The 25,060-nt window shown below is 37.9% G+C and overlaps 1 protein-coding gene across 2 annotated transcripts in view; it reads left to right on the top strand.

The window, feature by feature from the left end:
* Window positions 1-25,060, top strand: part of LOC123762344 (uncharacterized) — a 360,436-nt gene extending 335,376 nt beyond the window's left edge. For both annotated transcript variants that reach the window (XM_069326012.1, XM_069326022.1), the window contains 8 exons: window positions 7,524-7,610; window positions 9,270-9,431; window positions 11,463-11,645; window positions 16,062-16,082; window positions 16,574-16,786; window positions 19,144-19,263; window positions 20,336-20,476; window positions 21,527-25,060. In XM_069326012.1, the coding sequence (XP_069182113.1) occupies window positions 7,524-7,610; window positions 9,270-9,431; window positions 11,463-11,645; window positions 16,062-16,082; window positions 16,574-16,786; window positions 19,144-19,263; window positions 20,336-20,476; window positions 21,527-21,598 (999 nt within the window). In that variant the 3' untranslated portion in view covers window positions 21,599-25,060. The remainder of the gene's footprint in view (window positions 1-7,523; window positions 7,611-9,269; window positions 9,432-11,462; window positions 11,646-16,061; window positions 16,083-16,573; window positions 16,787-19,143; window positions 19,264-20,335; window positions 20,477-21,526) is intronic.

Raw genomic sequence — 25,060 nt, 5'->3', positions numbered from 1 at the left:
AGACAATATGTTGTGTCTACACACAACTTCGTGTCTCTCTACACCTTCATTTTTTAGCAAATCTTGTCCTGTATCCACTGTGTTGAATTATAATGACCCTTGCAGTGCTCTCTCTCATTTGTTTATCAGATGCTTTTGTTTATGGTATTTTGTCTAGTTAGCATCATAGTTACCTTGTTGAGTAGACCACACACTAGAAGGTGAAGGGACGACGACGTTTCAGTCCATCCTGGACCATTCTCGAGTCGATTGTCACAATCGACTTGAGAATGGTCCAGGACGATCCGAAACGTCGTCATCCCTTCACCTTCTAGTGTGTAGTCTGGTTAACCTACTTAAGCCACATTATTGTGACTCGTCGCCTCATAATTACCTTGCTTCTCATTTGCATGGGGTGGGGAGGTAGTTCCTTAAAAGAATGAAAAAAGTTTTGACAAAACAGGGTTAAATATAACATAAAACAACAAACACTAAACTATTCAAATATACTGTATAAATACATTCAGATTATAATATATAAGATTTTGAAGACAGTAAATCCTTGCATAATAATATCCACTTTTGCTAGCATCACTTTCTGCCTGGTGAAAGTGGAAAGCTGTACACCTGTACTGCTTCCCATTTTTCATAATAGGGATACTTATTGTAATGCTGGCAATCACAGGAAATCAGTACCTCCTCACACCACCAAAATATGCATAGCTGTATGTACACTTTTTCAATGGAAAAGGCATTTAAAAATGCCCCTTGTTTACACTGGGTCTGTTTCTTCTATGCTGCTCTTTTTGATCATTGTGTCTTAGTTGTACTCTGGGTAGGTTGGGTTCCCCATCTTTTTGCTGGGTGTTCTGGTTATTCTCAGTCTCTCTGTGGAACACAACAGCCCTTCGGTGTGTTCTCACCATCTCGGATTTGGCTCTTTTTTTTCCCTTCAAGTCTGGTCTTTCAATGACCACTTCAGCTCAGGTCAACCTGGTGTAGCAGGCAGTTTTCTTGGTGTCCCTGCACTTCCATGATGCATTCTGGCACACCCTCTTTCATTTGAGGTTCAAGGACTGGTTAGTGTGTGTTGCGAAGCTACAGGCATATTGATTTTGGTTTCTCATTTTGTTGGCATGGCTCCTTGGTTCTTCCCAAGTTAGTCTGATTAATTTTTTACACAGCAGTATCTTTTTAGATGTCTGTATTTTGGCCTACCTCAACATCTGGATGGTTTGGGCTCCCAGCCAGTTCTCATGTCTGCAAGCCAGGGATTGCAGACTTGCGGACATTCTTTCCCAGCTCAATGTGGATGGGTAGCCAGAGGTTGCTCTGCATGCAGGCTCATCTCTGTCTAGTGTTGGTGTGGCCCCCAGATTTCTCAGCTGTTGGTAGAGTGGTTGATTAAAAGCTTGACTTTTTACCCTTGTAGTGTCCCCCTGTGGGCTGGTTTTGGTCCCAGGCATTGTTTTGTTTCCTCCAGTGCTGTACTCTCCTTTTTGTCATCGCCTGGATTGTCAGTATGAGCTGTATTGACTTCACCAGATTTTGGTTCACTTTTTTTTCTGCTTGGGCTTTTCCTGGATTTTATTCCACAACGCCTTTGTCCTCCATCGCTTATTGTATACGGATGGCTCACTCGTGTTTGTGCTTTGTGAACAGTGTTTACAAAGCTTCTTGAGGTCAATGGGTTGATCCCCTTCTTTGAGTACACAGTACACTTTATGAATTTTGTGGAAATGCGGCTTACTCTTTGGCAGGCTTCCTCTTCCTCTGGGCTCTGTTCTCCAGCTCCTTTCCAACTGCTGCCTGGTGATTCATTGTCTGTGAGACCTTGTACTAATCAAAAACTTTATCAGTCATCTCTGCCTCTTCTGTGGCTCTGTCTAGCCTAAATAGTATCTTGTTTTCTTTACACCCATGGCATATCATGGCCTTACTTCTATCCACTGTATTTTGTGCTAAGCCACTGCTGGATGGTAGTTCTTTTCTAATTTTCTTGTCTATTCTTAACTGTTCACTTCTGTTCTTGACTTCCTTACACACTTTGTTCTTTTTCTCTGACTACTTGCATATAGGTTTCTTATATTTCCTTCTTGCACTTTTCTAACCTTTTAGTAACCTACTCCATCATTTTATCAACATGAAGGCCTAAGACTTTTCAGCACTCTCCCTCAAAACAAAGGGTATAACTAGCTGACCTTTCAGAGTGCTCAAAAGAGAACTCGATAAACACCTCTAAACATCTCTAAAGAATATCTGATCATCTGAGCTGTGAGTCACACTGCAGACTGAGCAGTTGCATCTAACAGCCTGGTTGACCAAACCACCAACCAGGAGGCCTGGAACCAGATTCACGAAGCAGTTATTCAAGCACTTATGAACCTGTACATCTTTTCTCAATCTTTGGCAGCTTTATTTACAATTATTAAACAGTTAATGAGCTCTGAAGCACCAGGAAGCTGTTTATAACAATAACAACAGTTGATTGGGAAGTTGTCATGCTTGTAAACTGTTAAATAAATGTAACCAAAGCCGTCAAAGATTGAGGCAAGATGTACACGTTTGTAAGTACTTGGGTAACTGCTTGGTGAATCTGGCCCTTGGTCAGAGACTGGATTGCAGCAACATTTATCCTCATAACTACCTCCTGTATCATTAAAGTACCTGATAGGCTAATGACTGTCTTATCGCTTTCCAAAATGATTTCCTCCAAGAATTTGTTTTTTTTTATTTAGTTCTTCATTTGCCTTCCCAAATGTTAGTTTTCCCTAATGATTTTTTAGCATCTCTTCCACTTTTGCTGACCCAACAAAAATGCTTCCCTGTGCTTATTTCTGCCTTAGAAAAGCCCATGAAGTTATCATACTGTGTTCTCCAAGATACTGTTATGCTTGCTGATATCATCATCATCATCGTTGTTGTTTTGGATCCATCTTCTTCCATTCACCAACCCTCATTTATCTCTGATTTTTCTCATTTGTTTCCAATAGTTGTTCCTCTCGACCCCCTACTACCATTCTCTGTGTACAGTACTTAATTATGATACTTTGGGACTCCACCTTTTTTTACGTCACTTGCCCTCCACTACACTCTTGACAATGTAAATATTTTCTGAAACTCCTGTGACTTGCGTAGGTCTTAAAAACAGACAGGTGTGAGTGTATAATTACCTAAGTGTACAAGTGTAGTTACAGGATGAGAGCGACTCTCGTGGTGTCCCGTCTTCCCAGCACTCTTTGTCATATAACGCTTTGAAACTACTGACGTTCTTGGCCTCCACTACCTTCTCACCTAACTTGTTCCAACCGTCTACCACTCTGTTTGCGAAAGTGAATTTTCTTATATTTCTTCGGCATCTGTGTTTAGTTAGTTTAAATACAGTATATGACTTCTTTTTCTTGACGTTCCAGGAATTCTGCCCTATTAATTTTAGCAATTCTTGTTACTGTTTTGTACCTAGCAATCATATCGCCTCTCTTTCTTCTATCTTCTAGTTTTGGCATATTTAATGCCTCTAACCTCTCATTGTAGCTCTTGTCCTTCAGTTCTGGGAGCCACTTAGTGGCATGTCTTTGCACTTTTTCCAGTTTGTTGATGTGCTGCTTTAGATATGGGCACCAGGCAACCTCTGCATATTCCAACTTCGGTCTAACGAAGGTTATGTGTGTGTGTGTGTGTGTGTGTGTGGGAGGAGGGGGGGGGGAATGTGAGTATGAGGTTTGTGTGTGTTTGAATGTGGTTTGTGTTTTGTGGGTGTGTATGAGGTTTGTATTTTGGGGTGGGGGGTTCAATTTATTTATATTTACTTAACCTTTAAATGCCACACTCATATAAGGAAACACCCATTCTAGGGGAAAATAGCATTTGACGGTGGTGAAATTTCATGAGGGATAGGAGGTATATGTTTGTGGTATGTTAACAGTGGCCTGATAACTTAAAACTGTAATTGATCATCATAATTAAATGCACACACTATACTAAAAAAAAAGTTGATGCAGTACTATATATATTGATATAATTAAAGTTTCTGGTTAAGAAACTTGTATACTAAGGTATATTGAGAGGTTAGTTGTTAGTCTGAATTTTAACATACAGAATAGGACATGTTATCATAGGTATGGCAACTGTGATACAGTACTTTTTACAGAAAGAGGTAACATGGTGAGAGTGTTTAGTTCATGTACAATGTATTATACCAGTGCTAGTTTTTGTTTTCTGAACCACACCACTTGGCCGCTTGCATAAGTGGCCCCCTGCTGATTCTGTAGATTGGGTTATGCTCAGTTGGAACTGGCTGACATTTTGTATCCAGCTCTGACACAATAGGGATCTTTTTAAATATCATGTTGGGCTACACTAGTGCAAGAGAGACACTTGAGGATACTTAATCCTGCCTTAAATAACTTTGAGGCGAGTCATTCATATGCTATAGAGTAAAATACTCAAAGCCTTTCCAAATGCTACTTAGCATCACAAAGGTGTGCTCTTGCTAATAGCTAGTTCTCCTGCCGACTGAGGCCCCAACCACCACCAGATGGCAGCACCAACATGTGAACAGTGTTCCCTGATTTTGCCTTCCTCATTTCTACCCTTCCGGCTGGTCATTCTACCATGCGTGGGCTTTGGCCATGTTTGATCCAACTGCTCGGTTGCTTGGGTGTGAAGTGGGCTGCCTTGTTGCAGGCTGTGAGTAGGTCACACAATTGTGCCTGTCCCCTATCTTCTATTCCTGCTTCTCCTTTGCTTCATAGAATGGTTTTTCAGGTAAAAAGTGAAATGATCCATGGTAGGAAGCCCAGTTTACACACCAGTGCAGCCATTAGATTTTGGTCTTTAGGGTAGCAGCTGGATTGACTAATTAGCAATTTACTAGAATTGATTAGAATAGAGCACAGATTAGGATTACCTAATAGCAACTAGTAAGAGTTTTGAGTGCACAGTACTGTATATGAATGAATCATCTGGAGGTTTTCCAGATAAAGTTCAGGTTTCCTCTGTATCTCGCTTGCATTAATATTATTCAACTGCAGTGTTTGGAAAGATATCTGTTGTACCAATGTTGACCTTCCCGGACCGTGCAGTCCTATTCATAGAAACAGCGGGACGTGGCCCAAGGAAGCATCCAAGTGTTCTGCTTTAGACAGGAGCTTTACATATTTAGAAACAGTCTTATTAAATCAAGGCTGATTTTTAAGTTACAATAAAAGTAAAAAAAAATTATTTCTGCATTAATACAGTATTTTCCAAGCAGGATTGCTTTTACAAATAGTTTCAGACTTCATGCAAGAAAATGTTTCAGGTCTACGTTCTAAGGATAAAGAGCATATGTGCTTTGAACTGCAAACAGATTTTAAGGGTGTTAATACAATGTTTACAGCCTTTGATTAGAGTGTGGTTAGTTGTGTTTCTTTCCATTTAAATGGTAATTGGTCTGTGTAATTAAAGTGTAATGTTAATGCATTGATATAAACAGGCTAATCCTTAATGCTATTTTGTGGTAGATTTTAGCAATACATAGTTTATGGAGCTGGAATAAATGTTTGCAAAATTGTCACATAATCCATGAAGCTTTCTTATTGAACTACTTATGTAATTTTTTTTTTTTTTTTTTTTTAAGACTGGCTTGGTTAGTGCATTTTTTGTAGCTGGTTGATTCGTTATTGTGTCTTGACTACAGTATGGGTAAGGGCTGTTTCATTTGCAGACAATTTATATCTCAGTGACGTATTATTAGCTATATCTGTAGTTATAGAGGATAATGGGCATTATAATTAAATACATATTCTAAAATGCACTAACCTAATATATATCTGTTCTTCCCTTGGCTGCTGCGGTGTAGGCATTGGTAAGTGGCTGTTAGAGTTGCATTTTGAATGCCTTTTTAGAGTTGCAATGAGATCTATTCAACATTGGATTAACTACCCATAGTGTTCCTATTTTATAACAATTGACACTTGAAAAAAAAATATTATTAAATAAGCAATTCATCCCATGTAATTCTTCTATTTATCTAATAATTTTCTGTTGCTTAAAATTCGGCTACTCCGAACAAAAGTTGCAAGTAGCACGGGCTACGGTGAACCCATAGTAGACTTAATAATTGTCTTCATTTTGAGAGAGCACAAGTACCGATCTTTGACCATGTTAACGGTAGTGTTCTTAAAAGTATAAAGAACATTTGGTTAGACAATTTCATATGTCTATGGTGAACCCATAGTAGACTTAATAATTGTCTTCATTCTGAGAGAGCACATCTACCGATCATTGACCATGTTTACGGTAGTGCTCTTAAAAGTACAAAGGAACATTTGGTTAGACAATTTCATATGTTGTATTAAGTTGTGGGTGCATAAGAAGCTGGCAACTTATGCACTGCACAATATACTGGTGCAATATTGTAAGCTTTTTAGTGTATCGTTGTTGTGTTTAGAACACGCTGGAGCACCGGTTGCATGGAGGTGACGGTACTTTGGTACCATATTGTTTTTTATTTATTTATATTTTTTAGCATTGATGGTTAACATATTTAATATGTATAAGAATTTTATTTGTTAAATACTGTATGTAAATGCTTTGTTATTTTATTTGTAGAGAGTGATGGTAAGCAGAACAGCATAATGCACCACATTAGTGATGGTTATAATTTAAAGTTTTTTGTTTTGTTTTGTTTTTGTGTGCATGTCTCTTAAGAGTTGCTCTTAAGATTTTCCATAGGAAAATTTTTTTGTCCGTATCTCTGTCTCGTGTTTGTTTGTTTAATTCATTTAAGTAGCAGTGTATGAGCCAAGTTATTCTCGTAACTGGTATGGTGTATTTGCCTTGCCTGGCTCCCATTGTCACACTATCAGTGAAGGATGCACTTCCACTAGTTGTATCCTTACAGTCATATATACTGTATTATCTGGTGCTTCCCTACTCTCAGAACTCTGCATCACTTACACCTCTGTAGCTTATCCTTATGCACATCTCCACCAAATCTACCACATATAATATGATATTATATATATAATATAATCTATTCTGTATTTTTTAGGTTTACTGTACTTGTATATGTAGAATTATTACATGATACAGTAAAGTGTAGTTTCTTTAGCGTCCCTTCATGTAATTGAATGTTTTGAGCACAATTTTTAGTTTTGGTAATGTATTATTTGGTAATATATTAGGTAATATATGTACTGTACAGTATATATAAACATTATCATTAACAGCATAGTGGGTTCACATTTAAATAGTCCCTGTTTTAATTTGCAAGCAGGAGTAAACATTTGGGCACACATCCTAACATGTGATGCCTGTGATCACACGGATGTCACACAAGTGATTCGTGGTTCCATCCCGGGGAAGGTCGGCCATTGGCTGAAGGGCACGTTGATAAGTCTAATAGGCTTCCTGTCTTCAATAGTGTGAAATCAAATACATACTGGCTGACCTTACTAAAAGTATAAACAGTAATGAATTTATAAAATATCCAATGATTCCGTACAGTATATGTTTGACTAGGTGCATATGATGTTAATGACACAAGTTTCATGGTTCAGGCCCCAGATGGTGAGTCACAGCCTAGCACAGAAGTGGACCTCTTTATCTCAACAGAAAAGATTATGGTGCTCAATACAGATCTAAAAGTAAGTACTTCCCGCCTTGTTTTATTTTTTGTCCACACACTTAATGTAGATGTTCATATACACAAACATTAAAATATCATAGAAATTAGGAAGCCTATATATAATCTTAGATAAAATGTTCTCTATTTAAAATAAATGTTGCTATACTTCTTGATCCACTCTGATGCTATTCTAATCTAATCCACACACACTTCTAATACATCTGTTCTTGTTTGTTGTTTTCAGTTTAACAATTAACCAATATATTGTACATGGCTAAACCAGTAACTTTTGTTTCTCAGTTCAAATTATAATTACTGTATTATCTTGAGTAAAACAAATAACAAATGTTAACAGATTCAACAGGCAACTTTTGCTTTTCATTTAATCCCTTCGAGCTCAAAATTATTTTTTCCTCTTTTTTGTACTACATATCTAATAAGAGAAAAATGTTTCTTCATATCTAGCATTAAAGTTCCTTTACAATAATGTGTCATACTTTATAACAAAAAATAATGAAATTTAAAAGAATTTGTCTCCTTTCTATGATGTAAGGATGACCCAGCTAACTCGACTGTGCCAAGCTGAAAGTGTTACCAAACCATAAAATATCATCATAGAGACATCATCGATGAATTTAGTGTACAGTTGTAGGTGAAAACACAGCCAAATAACCCTTTGTTAAATTTTTATTTCTATCATTGTGTGTACCAAACAAAAATACTGTAGGAACAATATCATGTGCCTCCCAAGAAGTGTGTAATATGTTATATATTGTTATAAGGACAAGAATCTAGAGAGGGGAGAGTAAAAGTTAGAATAAATACGAAAGCAGCAGCAGCATCATCATCAACCGTCTACAGTATAGCGATGGCCTGACAGCTGAGTGGACAGCGCTCAGGATTCGTAGTCCTTGTTCGATCCCCGGTGGAGGCGGAAACCAAAGGGCTGAACAAATATACAAGGGCTGTGATGAGGGTTCAAACCTACATCTGAGAGGATCCCAGATGCGCCTTAATCGACTGTGCCACGACACAGTCGTGGCACAGTCGATTAAGACGCATCCGAGATCCTCTCAGACGTAGATTCGAACCCAGTGATTTGGGCAGTGACGCGCAAGTTGCAGTGTGCACTGTCACGTTTATTTGTAATTTTGAAGGCCACAATACATTAGTTGGCCACCGCAGTATACAGAGGAAGTTTTCTATGAAAGTGGATGTGTCGGCCCTTGCATCCAAAGATTCAAACGAGCAAATGTTTTTTTTCTCAGCTAAACAAGCAGCTAATGGTGAAGTTAATCATATAGCTACAGTATGTGTATTTTGTTCAGCTAAGCATATACATACCGGTAGCAATTTTTTTTAGTATAGTAAGTCAAATAACTATTATACTAAAATAAATAGATTATACTGATGCTTAAGCAAGCAAACTTTATCTCGGTTAAAGACATAACTATTATACTTGGCGGAACAAACTCCTCTTGGCTCTTAGTTAAACAGTTTACTAATAGTATGGCTTGACTACACAGGCATTTATTACCACACTGTTAAGCATGTAACTTACACTGCGGGCTAGACAAGTATCTGCTGTTTCTGACCTGAGCAGGATCTTAGTAATGCAGTAACCTTTATCCCACTGTCTGAACTTTTTGACAGAGATCATCGATATGTTTCATTGCAGGAGATAATGATGGACCATGCGCTTCGTACCATCTCCTACATTGCCGACATTGGTGACCTGGTTGTTCTTATGGCACGAAGGAGAGTCTTGCCGACTGATGATGCTGGTAACAACATTCAGAAGACTCCCAAGATGATCTGCCATGTATTTGAAAGTGACGAGGTATGTTTTATGACGGCAGTGTGATATCCCAGGCCATTGCCAAAATAGTATTTTCTCCTGATGTTTACATCAAAGTTTACTAAAGTTAAATAGCCATCATTTTACATTAGATTTTTTAATCGGCAGTTTTCATGTACATAAGTACTGCAGTAAGGTACTATAGTTTGAGACTCATTTTGTTTTGTGTTCTATAAGCCCTCTTTTTGTCTTCCAGTGCTTGTCCATCTTTGCTAACCTCTCAATGCTGGCCTCTCACAACTAGCATTTCACTTCTGGTGTCTCAGAGCTGGTCTTTCACTGTTAGCAACTCTCTGCCATCCTACCTAAGCAACGCCTGGACACCCAGTCGTTTATTTGACTTTCTTGTATACTTTTCAAAGTCCCAGTTGATGCTTTCAAATTCACATCTATGGTTGGGACTGATTTGGGGCACCTAAATAGGATCATTCGCAGAAACACACTGATGCCTGTCACTGAGGTAAGATTGAAAGTATTGTAGGGAGTGAGCCCCGATTCCATAGTGGTGCAGTTTGAGAAGAAGGTTATTGTGGTTAACTGTGTCAACTGTCTTAAGCAGGTTAACAAATAGACCTATGGGGTACTCTCTCTTTGTAAAGTAGCATGTCAAGCATATTACTTAAAGCATCATTAGTGCTTATTTAGGGTGTGAAGCCATGATGACAAGAATTCAGTGTACTAGTACTGTCTTTCTCTAGGTAGTAACAAAATATGTAAATTAGCTTCTTAAGTAATTTGGACACGGTGAGCAGAATTGATATTGATCTAAAGTTGTTGTCAGTGAAGCCCACCACTTTCATGGACTTGGTACACTTTAGCTTTTTAAGAATATCAGGGAGCCGGTCGGCCGAGCGGACAGCACGCTGGAGTTGTGATCCTGGGTTCGATATCGGGCGCCAGCGAGAAACAATGGGCAGAGTTTCTTTCACCCTATGCCCCTGTTACCTAGCAGTAAAATAGGTACCTGGGTGTTAGTCAGCTGTCATGAGCTGCTTCTTGGGGGTGGAGGCCTGGTCGAGGACCAGGCCGCGGGGACACTAAGCCCCGAAATTATCTCAAGATAATGCATTTACTTACAGTGCTAGATGAGACTTTCTGCTCTATTTACTACAAGGTTGTAACTATGTTTCTGAACTAGACCCCCCTGATGTCTTTGATTATGAGTCTGATGCATCATCCTGGTTGCAGTATAAGATTCTAGTATTCTCCTTACTAACAGACACACAATTGTTTCCCTTGGAAAAAGTGGTTACTCTTTTGTTTCCATATCTGGGATCAGAATTGGGCCTCCACAGTGTTTAGTGTGCTCTAGTGAGGTCCTCATTCCATGATACAGGGTGTTGTTTGTGCCTGCCCTGTTCTGTGAGGTTGGGGCATGGCAGGTATACGCCCATGTTCCTGCAGCATTTGTCTCGATCAAGCATGAGGCATGCATACACTTTTTGCTCTGGAACTCCTTGCCCTACAGTTGCAGTTGGAGCTGACTGTTCTGGCTGTTGATGGTGCCCCCTGCCGTGTTGTTAGCCAAGCCAGTATTGGACGTTTTGCTCGAGTAGTTCGATTCATGTCTTTTCACTAGGGTTGATGGATTCTATGCTGCTGGAAATGTTATATCATTTCCAAGAGTCTGTTTGGTCACTGTCCTGGTTTTTATCCCATTTTGCTTCTCCTTTGAAGAGAGAATACAGAATCACTGGAATTGTATTCATTGCCAGTGAGGAGAGATGGTCACAGTAACATAATACTGTATGTGTAAGGTTACCCAGTTGGATCAGTGCCGTAAGCAGAGGGAAGCTACTTACTTATAACTGCCTGGAAAGAGGATTTTTATTATACAAAGCAATTATGTTTATATAATTATGATGGGATAGACAATTTCCTTTTCCATTCACCTGTAATTTTACGATCAAAATTTGTTGTGGCATTTATCATCTGGCTAATTTTAATTAATTTATTTTCATCTGGAATTCATATTTGTTAATAGATATATAGAAAAAAATATTGTCTTTGCAGGCACAATTTATAGCACAGAGCATTGGTCAGGCTTTCCAAGTTGCATACCTAGAATTTTTGAAGGCTAATGGAATTGAAGATCATAGCTTTGTCAAAGAGATGGACTATCAAGAAGTCCTTAACTCTCAAGAAATTTTTGGTGACGAGCTTCAGATGTTTGCCAAGAAAGAACTACAGAAGGAGGTACGCTTGTTATAAACCATTATATTTGTACTAAATTTTTGTGTGTGACACTGTCATCAGCTTTGAGACATAAGGTTAAATGTTGTTATAGCCTGTTTTTTTCTGGAATTGTATAAATAATACATTATTCATCTTATGCTCAAATTGACTGATTATGTCACACATGACTTGTAGAAATGAATGATTAAATTGCACCAATATTTGAATTATTTGGCTCTCCTCCCACTAAAATCTTAACTATGCATAATATCAGATAATTATAATTTTATTAAAACAAATTTTTTTTATTGCCATTTCACATACTGTATATATGTATATACTCTGTATATATAAGGATTAAAATATATTGGTTTTATAGTTAGATTAAAAAAACCGCGTCTTGCAAATCTGATGTTATGTATAATGGAGATATGAACCCGCTAAATGCCAGCCCTGAGATACTAGCACATGCAGACTGATAGTGAGCAGGTGGAGACTCGTGTGGGGTAGGTAGCAAGGTAATGCCAACACCGCCTCCGTTATCCACTAACCTTGCCTCATGCTCTCATAAACAAACAAAATTGTAGCAAGTTTTATTTATTTTTTGCTGTTTATACCAAAAGCTAGTACAGTATAGAATATTGAAGCACCTTTTTTTTTTCATTGTTGTTGACTGGAATGTTTATAAGAATTTGAAAAGATATATATATTTGTAGTTATTCTGGCTGCATTGTTAATGATCATCATATATTTCGTGGAGAGCAATGAGCATGTATGGAGTTGATGGAATGTTATTAAACATGGTGATGAGTTTTGATGCATGCATGAAAGGTAATGATGTTTTGAGTGACATTAATGTAGGAGTATACCGGGGTTGTGAATTAGCCCCATGGTTGTTCACTGTATGCAATATATAGAAAGGGGCCTGACAGCCGAGTGGGACAGTGCTCGGGATTCGTAGTCCTAAGGTTCCGGGTTCGATCCCCGGTGGAGGCAGAAACAAATGGGCAGAGTTTCTTTACCCTGATGCCCACTGTAAACCTAGCAGTAAATAGGTACCTGGGAGTTAGACAGCTGTTACGGGCTGCTTCCTGGGGATGTGTAACAAAAAGGAGGCCTGGTCGAGGATCGGGCTGCAGGGACGCTAAGCCCTGAAATTATCTCCAGATACCCTCAAGATATATGGATGGAACATGAGTGAAGTAAGGTAAAAAAAAAATCAATTAGAATACATGTATGATAAATGGAGTACTGTACTGTATATCGTATTTGATATATGCAAATGATGCCGTTTTTGTTGCAAAAATTTTTAAGAGATACATAGTAGTTGAGTCGTGGTCAGAGAGCAATGGGCTGGGAACATTGACTCTTGAACCACCTCAAGATACTGAAAGTTTGAGAGAAGACTGCTGAAAGTGAATGTAGAATGTGTAAAGATGGAGTAAAATGAAACCGTGTCTGAAATAACAGTAAAAGCCAAGTCCTAAAAGTGGTTGGTCAGTTAAATGCAGCTAAAACTTAAACCTACACATGCCCATCCACAATTATACAGCAGTGAGAAGTGAGACAAAAAGAAACTGAGAAGGAAAATACAGACAAATGTAAAACAGCCTGGTCTGTGCTATAAAATCATAAAAAGAAAATTGCCATTGAAAGATAAAATCCAAAGATTACAAGTGGGAGAGAGACTCGGAGACTAAAAAGGAAATGCCACAGTGATTTGACAATTGCCTTGCTGCTGGGACACGATAACTTCATCTATGTTAAGCAAATAAAAGAATAGCAGATTTGTTTTCATTGAACTAGGTTGACTCCATTACATCCATACAGATGTATAATAATCATATTTACACCATTTATATAAAAACATGGTGATGGTCATCTTGCCTTGAGGTGTTTTTGGGGGCTTAGCTTCCCCGCGGCCCGGTCGTCGACCAGGCCTCCTAATGGTAACTAAAGACAACATATAATGATAATAGCATTACCCCGGGGATCAATGTGAGGTAATAACCACAATTTAAGGGTTAAGGTTAGTTGGAATTAGTTTGCTAAGAAATAAATACTGTAAAGTATTTAAAACATTTATGAATGACAACCTATGGGAAAGCACTTACATCTACTCTGTTGTGCAAGCGGTGAATGTTTTGCTAGAGTGAGACGGTGTTCATCTTGCATGATGCAGCAGTATGTGGTATGTAAGAGTCAGTGAAGGTGTTTCTCTCCTATCTTTTCTGCGCTGATGTCTCCCTACCACATGAAAGTGGATATTGTGTTTATGAATAAATAATATTTAAATAAAAGTAGATCATGCTTTAAATATTTATGTTCACATTACAAATTGTGTTTTAAACACTTTGATTAATAGAATATTCAGAACATTCCAAATTATTTGTTAATGCACCAGAAATACAGAATAGTGTGTACATATTTCTGAGCAAAGATCTCTCAGATTCTTCCTGAACCAGAGCCATTAGGATCCACCTGGGACTCGTGTGCCCCACTAGGCTTTTGTTGACTTTCTACTGAAGCTTTATGAGGCGTTTTGCAAATTGACCTGTCAAAACATAACAATTAGGAAAGTGAGATAGTGGCAAATCTATGTCAAGCCACCACAGAGGGACCAGCTCACTGTAATACAAAAGCACAAGCCATATTCATAATGCCCCCCCCCCCCCTGCAAGCAATAATCAGGAACCTTGGGAATGGCAATTATTGCTTTGCTGAATACTAATTCAAACACAAAAGTTTGGCAGCAACACCCACCTCCTTAGTTTAACAAAGTAGTCTGAGCTGCCAACCCCCACTTTATGCCAAGCATCTGCCATGTCCTATGATTGACTCTGCAGCCACCATTAAGATAAGTTTCTCTCCAGTTTTTTCTGTGGACTCTTCTTTTCAATTCAGGGGATTTGCATGCTTCATTATTCACTTCAGTGTAATATTTTAGAGAGACTGAATGGTGGCTTCCTACAGGAAACGCGCTGGGATACCTTTACACACGCGAGTCACATCAGCCATAGGAGTCTTTAACGGCCTACTAGAGCCAGAACCTTGGCCTCCTCACAGAGGAGCGTTGTTACCGTCACCCTCACCAAGGAAACATCCAGAAAGTAAACAAAACAAATTACTACAAGATTCACAGAAAGCAAAGTAACAAAAAGAGCCACCAAACAATCCACCCAGCAGTGACGTCAAACGCCCTAGTTCTAGCTACCCACCGATATGTGGTGGCAAAAGTGTGGACTATTTTGTACTTCCTGCCATGCCTGCTGGTTTCATGTGATGTGATCTCCATGTTCAGATTTGGAACCAGTTCCTTTAATATTTTCCATGTGTAAATTATTATGTATGTATCTCTCGCCTGTGCTCTAGAGAAAAGACATTTAGAGCTTTTAATCGGTCCCAATGATTAAGATGACTTAGAGTGGATTCTAGCGGTAAAGGATCTTTGGACGGTCAGCAGTTTCTCTGGCTCTAAATGGGGCTGTTGGTGTGCAACAACCCATTAGTTTCCCCTGCAGCATGACCTGCCAGTTGGAAACAACCAGGTACACAATTACTACTGTGTGAACAGAAAGCAACCTAGACACATCGCTGACGAGGCTTTGGTATTAGGGCGAGTGTGTTACCACTGAGCCAGCAGATGGCATCCTGGGGAAGGTCAGTAGCTGGCCTAGGACCTCAATAAGCCCTAGTACACGCTTGTCATTGACACTAGATTATTTTGACCTAGAATTTAAGACCAATAACTGACAGTCCCTGTGTTTTTGACTGTAGCCTGCAGGGGGTGTTAAGGGTATTGCTTACTCTCTTTATATTTCAGTGAGCTGGTCCCTAGGTTGTTGTTGGAGTTAAGACTTGCTGCTGTTGCTCCTTTAATTTTCTAGACTAGACTTTGATATCCCTATCAAAATGGGGAACAAGATCAACAAGAGCTTAGCACGGCACAGTACGAATTGTAGATGCACCATAATGGCTCCGGCGTAAGGAGCATCTGAGAGACCAGCTGAAAAGTGTGTTTCACTAGTCTCGGCCCACTTTTTTCTTATTATTTTGTTAAGTATTTAGTTATGAATGCAGCAAGATTGTGCTCAAGTAAACTTCAAATATGGATAATGGAGGCAGTGAAGTTGTAAGATAGTAAATTTCGTTGATGCAGAGCTTATTTAAGTTCACTATCGGTTTTGTGCACGAGGTTTTGTCCATTATATTTGTCAAGAATGAATGAGCCATTTACTTGAAACTTCAGAACTTAGCACATGTTTCATCAAATGAAAATTAAAACTTGACCGCCCACCGTGCCCACATGCCCAATCCTTTGACCAATCATTTTCAAAATGTGGTCATTAGTCATCCATGAGAAGTGTATTCTAATGGGCATTTTAAATCTTTTCTGCCGCCCCACCCACACCGTCCACATGCCCACGTCGTACACAGGAGCTATATGTCTCAAAAACGGTAAGTAATAAAACAATCCTTTTGAGAGGAAAGAATAAGATTTGAATTTGCACGTTTGGTAAATGAATTTCATTCATTTAAATATTTTAAACTTGTGCAAAGCTACTGTGCTTAGGTACACTAATTTAGTAACCTAATATCAAACCTTCATGTCTCAGAAATATACAAAAAAAAATGATTAGAGGTATACCTGATGAAACAATTTTTTTTTAGATTTTGTATAGTGAGCGGTTTCTGTGACTATGCACCGTCACGATCAGTAGAGACTGAAGTGATGGTGGTAGAATGCCAGTTCTTGCCAGATATGTGTATGTATCACGAAGCTCTTGAGTTGCTTTTTATGCGTTGCCACCTGTTTGACACCATTAGTACACCTGCTTATGGTGAGGCTTTTGTGTAAGGCTGTAGTTGTGCACCCACAGATTTTTTTTTAGAGTAGATTTGATTTGTTCTATATGTTGCTTTGCTAAATAGATAACTGTTTATTTCAGGTGGTGGTACCAAAGATGAAGAGTGAGATCCTGGGTGTTGTTGTTGTGGAATCAGGATGGGGATCTATGGTCCCGACCGTGGTAATAGCTAACCTCTCCCCGACCGGTGCTGCCGCCAAGTGTGGCCAGCTCAATATTGGCGACCAAATAATTGCTATTAATGGTGTGTCACTAGTGGGTCTTCCACTTTCAACCTGCCAGAATTATATAAAGGTGAGAATAAACTGTTAAATGAGAAAATATTGAGGTCGCACGATGCAGTCGAACTCGCATCCTTCGACTCCCCAGGTATACACACTACCAGTTGTGGATGTCCAGAGTTGTGGGTTTAATCCCATTGTACAGCCTCAATATGTTCTCATATATAATGTTCTTGTGATTTCATTGTGGGTTTTGTGATTTAATACTATGTTTATTTCAGATGTTTTCTTTAAGGTACACAGCTTCTCATCACACTATATTATGCACTAAAGCAAAAATGCTCATCTACTTTGCAGAAGAAAAGAAAATGCTGTTGTTTAAGGTGTCTGTATTCAAGACATGTAAAAAGTATGCTAATTATATATCATTATTGTTATTCTTGCTGCTTTCCCCCACACATGGCCTTCCGCTCTCCCAGTGCATGCTGGCAGTGTGCACCCACACAATATAACACGACTACTGACATAGAGAGCACATTTTTCCTGCATTAAACATGCACTCACACTCAAGATGCACCCCTATTATACAAAGGATATTTTGTGTGAAAAAATACTAATAGTATGTTTCTTTCTAAACATTGGGGGTGTTCTTTATAAGTTGGATGTGATTTTAAAGCACAGCTTTCCTATTACCATGTTCTTTTTGCCTATACTGCCACCTCGAGCTTGAACTGAATGTTGTAATAATGCTTCCTCCTGGAAAATACTGTACAGTAATTTATACAATATTTTTACTCTATTTGAGGATTTGTGAGGTATTCTAAGCAGTGTTTTATTTTCATTAGTTGGTCTTTTTAATCTGCTGAGGATTTACCTCCGGTGACTTATATACAAGGATAATAACTACATTTAGTATGTCTATTTTGATTATCTGCACTTCTACCATATAGTTTGTGGTGTTTAGCAACTCAGTGCAGAGGAGGGTGTCTTTGATGTACAGGCTGACCCCCATCCTGTAGCCTGTGTTTCCTGTCACATCTGAAAAGATTGTACTCGGAAATCCATACTTAACCATCATAGTAGTCCTTTGTGTGGGTTTCTGTTAGGGCTGCAAACACTGCATTTGTCTCATGTAGGCGGCCAGCTATAAAATGAACTTTGTTAGATTTGCGTATTTTTATACCCTGGATGTTGGCAAATAAAAATGATGTTATCGTGTTTGTGGAAGTGCTAGATGCTTTACTTGGTGTTAATATCTGAGGCTCTGGTAGGAAGGCCACTGTGTTTGTGTCCTCTTTGGCATTTGACCGAGTTGGTGTCTGGTTATTTTTAGCCATTCTTCTCCTCTTCATCGTGGTAAATACAGTTGTGGCTGTTTTCATAGTCTGTTGGTTTTATTTGTCTGGTACCGCTTCCTACCTGTTGCCTCAAATGTTGTGATCCGGGATATCAGTTGAGGACAAACTAATAATCTTGCTTAAAATTTTTACTTTCTCACATTAACACATTTGTACTTACAAAAGATAACACCAATTTTATCTGTAATATTACTTAGCAGCACACTATTGACTAGTACAGTGGAACGTCGGCTTAGGAATGCCTCCTACAATAGTTATGAATTTTTCAGATTACGAGCTCAGTTTCTTTGTAAAATTTGATTTGGTTTACGAGCTTTTGCTTGAGTTGGGAGTTTGTCGATACACGTGTGGGTCGACCGACCGCGTGGTTCCTGGTGGAATGGGCGACCGCACCTCAATTTAACCTCGCACATAGTGACCGATCGTGCTTGAATTCTTTGTAAAGAATTTAATTGTTTTTCAGCTTTTTGGGTTTCTAAACATAAAAGTAATTATTATATATCATGCCATGGGTCCCAAGAAAGTCAGTGATAAAGTTCAAACTAAGAAAATAGTGGTGAGTAGAGGCAGTACCTTCCTCATTAAGAAAATGTGTGAAGAACTGCAAAGTTTTGTTGAAAAGACTTGCCCAGATAAAGCTGTAGCAGACCATTGCATTGACCTTTTTAATGACCTTTTTCAATTTTCAGTATTTCTTATGGGAAAATTTGTTTCGGGGTTACGAGCCATTTCTGGGAACAGATTAAATTTATAAACGAAGGTACCACTGTACGTGTGTTGTATTTGTTAATACACTACTTACCAGTACTGTATTTAAACACATGGATGTCACACCACATGGCCTGACATTAAATTTTGATGGGCATTCAATTTAGTATCAAATTAACAGTGTCAGTGCAAAGATACCAAGTTGACAATCATACTGCTTTACTGAACTGACACACAAGTACACTGTAACTTGGTATCAAAGGAGGGCCTACTGATGTAATAAATGACCCTAGGAAGCATTGTATTATCCAGTAGATAGAAATTAAATCACATTCCTTAGGCAAAACTCACTTTTATATTTCAGAATACCAAATATAATACTGCAGTGAAGCTGACTGTAGTTCCTTGCCCGCCTGTGGTTGAGGTGAAGATCCGAAGACCCGACACAAAATACCAACTAGGATTCTCTGTACAAAATGGTGTAGTAAGTATTAACTGTCTTATGATTTGGTATGTGTGTTTTCAGTTAATGGAAGTCTTATTTTATTAGTCATATACAGTATTTAGTAATTATCCTCTTTCATAGATCTGTTTTTTGTGTATTTCTTCTGTTTGGAAGTTGAATTCTGACAGCTCATAAATGAAGTGAGTAGGTGGCAGGGGCAGCAGGTAACTTGGGTCACCATCAGGTGGTGGTCAGGCACATCAAGGTTAGGGTTGTTCACCTGTGGCATTACATTTTCCTTATATCTTTATTTCTTTATTCAAGCAGTAATTTATTTTGTTTTGCCTAACTTTTGTGGTGGGTTTTCCTTCGTTTTAAGTGGATCTCTTGAGCTTGAAGCTGCCTCATACAGAGCCAGATTCAGGTTCCAGCTGCCAGTGTTGGTCTCAGAGGTTGTGTGTGTATGCAGGCGATGAGTCACAATAACGTGGCTGAAGTATGTTGACCAGACCACACACTAGAAGGTGAAGTGACGACGACGTTTCGGTCCGTCCTGGACCATTCTCAAGTTGATTGTCAAACGACTTGAGAATGGTCCAGGACGGACCGAAACGTCGTCATCCCTTCACCTTCTGGTGTATGGTCTGGTCAGCGTTGTGTGTGTGTATGTTAAGGCATGGCTGCACCAATGTGTAAGATACCAAGAGCTGCCAGAAATGGGTGACTTTCAACTAATTCAAAGTTTTATATATAAGCTTACATCATTTCAAAACCAAAATTGTTTTGATTTATTAATATTACTGCTAATTTCAAAGGTTAAGTTTTATGTAGTTTTTGATAAGGTATTTTTAGAATTAAAAGCATTATTGCTGATAGTGTACATTGAAGTTCTTCCAGGCCATTTAATGATGATGAGATAAGGAGATTGATAACACAATTATACCAAATACATACAGCTGAATTACTACACTGTGTCAAAAGTCATATTCATAGCTATCATAAAGTGAATGAGGAATTTATTCAAGTAAATAAAATATCTAATTAACTTTAAAAGAATTTTTTCATTGACATGTTAGAATGTGATAAAAGTATCCTTAATTTACCTTTACAGATTTGCAGTTTATTAAGAGGTGGCATAGCAGAACGTGGTGGTGTTCGAGTTGGTCATCGCATTATTGATATCAACAGTCAGTCGGTGGTTGCTGTTCCACATGAGAAGATAGTAAACCTTTTAGCTACTTCAGTTGGTGAGGTATGTTTCTGTGCTCTTTCATCTTCAGATTTGCACTTGTATCTTGAGCTAGACACGAGAGATTTATTTTTTATTCATTTGACATTATTATTTGTTTGTAGTGTTTTGATATTTAAGCCATTTAATGAATTTAAATTTGGAAATGTAAAGCACAGAAAACAGTGAGTCAGTGACACAAGCAAACTCTCATGGTGAAAGCAAAATAATAACACAAGCTCTGTGTACTGATTCTTTTTTGAGTAGATTTGAGGGGCACGTTTGGTGGCCTGTTATGCCAATGGTTTTGGTGGAAGGGGTCTTCTATGCTGATGCACAGGTGCTGTTTAATATGACAGATAAATATTTAAATAAAAAATAGCAATTTAATATAGCTAATATGGAATATTTGTGCAGACGTTCCTTTTCAAGACATGTAAATATATATGAGCTAGAAAACATTTCCAGATCCTTTTCAAACCCTCATAGTCGAGCATTAAATCTATTGGGACTTCCTCAAAGCACATATGGAATATAGTGGAAGGTCAGGTTTCAAAGGCAACGAAAATTGTCATAAACACAATTAGAGACCAACAAACATGAAAGGGTCATGATTCTTCAAATATTAGTAATATGGGCGGAACAAATGTTGAAGCATTTAAGAAGAGGAGTGACAAGTAAACCAGGAATTACTGGGTCGGCAGAGATGTGATGAATATGAAGCCCTGAATATCTTAACTTACTAGGCAAGTGTCAGGGTAGGTGGGCTACAGGCCAGACTGTGTTAGTATAAAAACTCAAACTCGATTCAAACAAGTTTGAAGTATATTATAAATAATATACCCAGGTTGCCTTACCTTCTGTACTTGACATAAAGTTGACAATGATTTCTTTGTTATTCCCATTGTAACTGCCTCTCTTTGTTGAAAACACACTATGATTAACCCTGGTTTATAAAACAAAATTTCATACAGAACATCCTTTTTTAATAAACCCTATAATGGTAGCTGTATGTGTGTTAGTTACAAGAAGTATTGTACAGTACTGTAAATTGATCTGTTGCCCATTTTACAGATACGAATGAAGACGATGCCTACTTCAATTTTCCGCCTTTTAACTGGCCAAGAAACTCCGCAGTATATATAGTGCTTTTTAATCTGTGCAGCTGTTAAAATTGTAAGTACCACAGCTACTGTAAAGTGTATGGGTGAACCCAGGGAGTGTAAGTTCTGCTGTTACCCATTTATTGCTTCTATCAAAATTGGAGACCTCAGTGTAAACAGCCTTCCTGAACAAATATACTTTGGCAGAGAATGCTACTTTGACCTTTCTCTCCTAGCTCAAAGAACTGCAAATGATAAAGTCTCATTCTACCCTGGTGATAAATGAGTGGCAGACATTCTCAACTTTTTTAACAATGTCAAATGTGAAACATGTTGTTGGTCTGGAAGTGGAGTACTGTATAAATGAATGAGATGAAATATTAGTCATACATTATATATCAGCATGTTTGGATTAAGGCATTGTTTCTTGTCCTGAATGTATGGAGGTAAGATATTACATTTTATATATCAGTATAAGTAAAGTGTTACTTTGATTATTATGAAGGTAAATAATTTTGACAGTGATCTCTGGGCAACACGTCAGGCGAACAAATATGTAGTGCTCATTGCTTTCCAAATGAATTTTGTTAACCTTTATTCTTTTGCAATGTTTTATAGTTCTGGGCAAAAAATTGTGACAAAACCTAATAAATGTGCATTAAATACATAATCAATTTTGTTTTCAAATGGGGGAATTACTGTTCATGGACAATATAGCATAACACAAGGCAAGGAGCCATGTCAAGATACATATTATGTACTAAAATGACTATTGAAGCTTCTGGCTGTGCTTTGATTACATGGCAAACAAAATGGCATGATCTTTTCAATAACATTGTGATTTGAAGTGCATTTAGGCTTTAGAAGTACATTTAAATGTGTAACTGGTTTTCCACTTGCATAGACTAGATATTATGTAATTGAAATGCCTTCAGATGAATTACTATGGTATCATAGTTAGGACTAGCTACTACAATATATATGGTACCCCCTTTCATTTATACATGTGGGTTTAAGAGATTTATCAGCCATGTGGATTCTTGCCAGTCAAGAGATAACCGAGCAGATCGCACATGTTGAAGGCCGTGACGCTGCAAGATAAATCTTAACATGTTGAAGATTGATTAAAGTTAAAGAAGTGTCAAATTTATCTTGATCCCAGATGACGGAAGGTAATCCTCGTTACTGCTAATTAAATTGGCAGTCTCCGCAGTTATGAGCGAGCAATATTATGTTCACGTGGCTCGCTGTTAATCTCTGAAAATAGTCATTATATGAGCCTTGTGGAGATAATATACAGGACTCGTATTTGCTAATGAATTCCATAATCCTCAAATATGTAAGTTAAAGTTAGTCATATTTTCACAGTCACTGCACAAGTATATTTTAGTTCAAAGTGTGACTTTGCTTCAATCCAGGGAATACTCAGAAGAACTGGCATAGTAGTGTGTGAAAATGTCACCAGAGCATATAAATGTATATTATTGCAACTGATTTTACTTTGCCATCAGTTGAAGGTAATGACAAGAAACTTCCTCATATAATTCCCTCTATTTACTAATAAACCTTAAGTTTATATAGAGGAGCATATCATTAAAGAGTTATAAACCCTTGCAGGACTCGTACCTTATTTGCCCTTGAGCTCGTCATTATAATAAAGAGTTCAGTGGACCACTGGAAGATATTGATGAGCCACATTTGCCTTCATGCTTATTTACATATACTCTATAACCATTTATGCTTTGAAAGTCTTTCTATAATGGTCGGAAGAAGATTTTGATCCAATGAAAGAACCCTCAAAAATGTAAAGTTGAAATTGTAATTTAAGTAAGTTTATGCTTGTTAAAAGTAAATGATGTGACACATGCAAATAATCCTTAAAGTGGAGACTTGTGTAGTGCAGCAAGCATAAAAGCTCTGATATGCAGGTTGCCATTATGTTCCAGTGACCCATGGCGTTGTGTACTGTGTTGCCTTTGTGCCTGATACGGAAGAGCAAGTCAAGTGTACAGTGTATATGTGAGTCTCGTAACAATAAATTTGTGATGGTAGGGAAACCTCTGTACAGTATATATATATATATAAATATATATAGTGCTATCAGGTTTGTCTTATTTTTATTATAACTAGGCCAGACAGGAGTAAGTAGCCTTACCCACGTTCAATATTTATAATGTCCACATTGTGTTCTGTATGTAGTTTTTCGTCAAGTTATTGCGAATAATTCTTGCATTTTGAGTACTTAAGCTGCTAGCTCAGTGCTTTTGATGTGGAAACTGTTCCTTATGACTTGAAATATATCACTAATTCTTTAAAAAGATATATATATATCACACTCTTAAGTGGAGATATTCTCTGCTCGCTTCATTATTTGTGACTTGGCCAAATATTTTAAGATCTACTTGGTATATCTATGGATGTACATTTCCTTACTCTGCGAGGAAAGCAAATAAAATTGCCTTGATATTCCAACTCATCATTAAAGTTATTGGTCAAAATTATATGTGAAAAAGTGAACATATAACATGATGGCAGTTTGGTTATTTCTACACTTGCAAATCATTTAATTGAAGACAAAAAGAGGTAGCTGCTTTGTGATTCCTGAATATTGACTTTTGTTCCATTATCTGTGATTATATGAGCAGTTGTCATGACAAGGCTAAATTTCCTCATGTAGAAAATACAAAGAAGCTGTACATAAATCCCATGGGGGGTCTTGTATTTGGTGATCACATTACAAAAGCAACCAAAGTCAATGTTTATACGTAAACCAAACAAAATGTATACAAATTGTTGTCAACCTGTGAATAAATCACTTTCATATATCATCTGGAAACTGTGTCTTATATGTAAGAGAGAGTGTAAGGTCACACACAGCGGACTTTTGCAATTGCACAACACCAAATTTTAAGAGTTGATAGTTTAAAACAAAATAATGCACTGCAGGTAAGTCATGCAATATTTTTTTTTTAGAACTGCCTCCTCAATATAAATTGCTTACCTTACACTCTGTCTTTCTACGAACTCATAGGAGCATTTCTAACCATCACACATGAAAGTAAGGTTGTAGGAGGCAAGGGGTACATAGACATTCTTGCAGCACAAGCCTTTTTCAAGCTTAGCCAATGACACATGACACTATAATGTATATACATATATATATTTATTTTATTGTTTTTTCCCCGGCTCGGTTTGCTTACAGCAGATAAGTCACCAAAGCTTACTATTGACCCAAGACCATATTGCTTAAGTCTGTGACTGTTTATGGCAGACCATACACAGGCTTTGCCATTGATATGTATCTAAGCACCTAAAACCTTTTAAGTATGCTGTGTGATGGTGAACTATATGTATTTGAAAAGGAGAGAAAAGATATGAAAGCCAGAAATGAGATGAGTCAAAACATTAGGAAAACTACTATGATGTCACCATGTTGTGTGCCATATGTACTGAAGTCTGTTCTGCCAGTCAGTTCTTAATAAAATGGTTGTTAAACACTTCACAA

This window comes from Procambarus clarkii, chromosome 2, assembly GCF_040958095.1.
Source record: "Procambarus clarkii isolate CNS0578487 chromosome 2, FALCON_Pclarkii_2.0, whole genome shotgun sequence".
In the NCBI taxonomy this organism is placed as follows: domain Eukaryota; kingdom Metazoa; phylum Arthropoda; class Malacostraca; order Decapoda; family Cambaridae; genus Procambarus; species Procambarus clarkii.
This window is presented reverse-complemented; position numbering and strand designations above follow the sequence as displayed.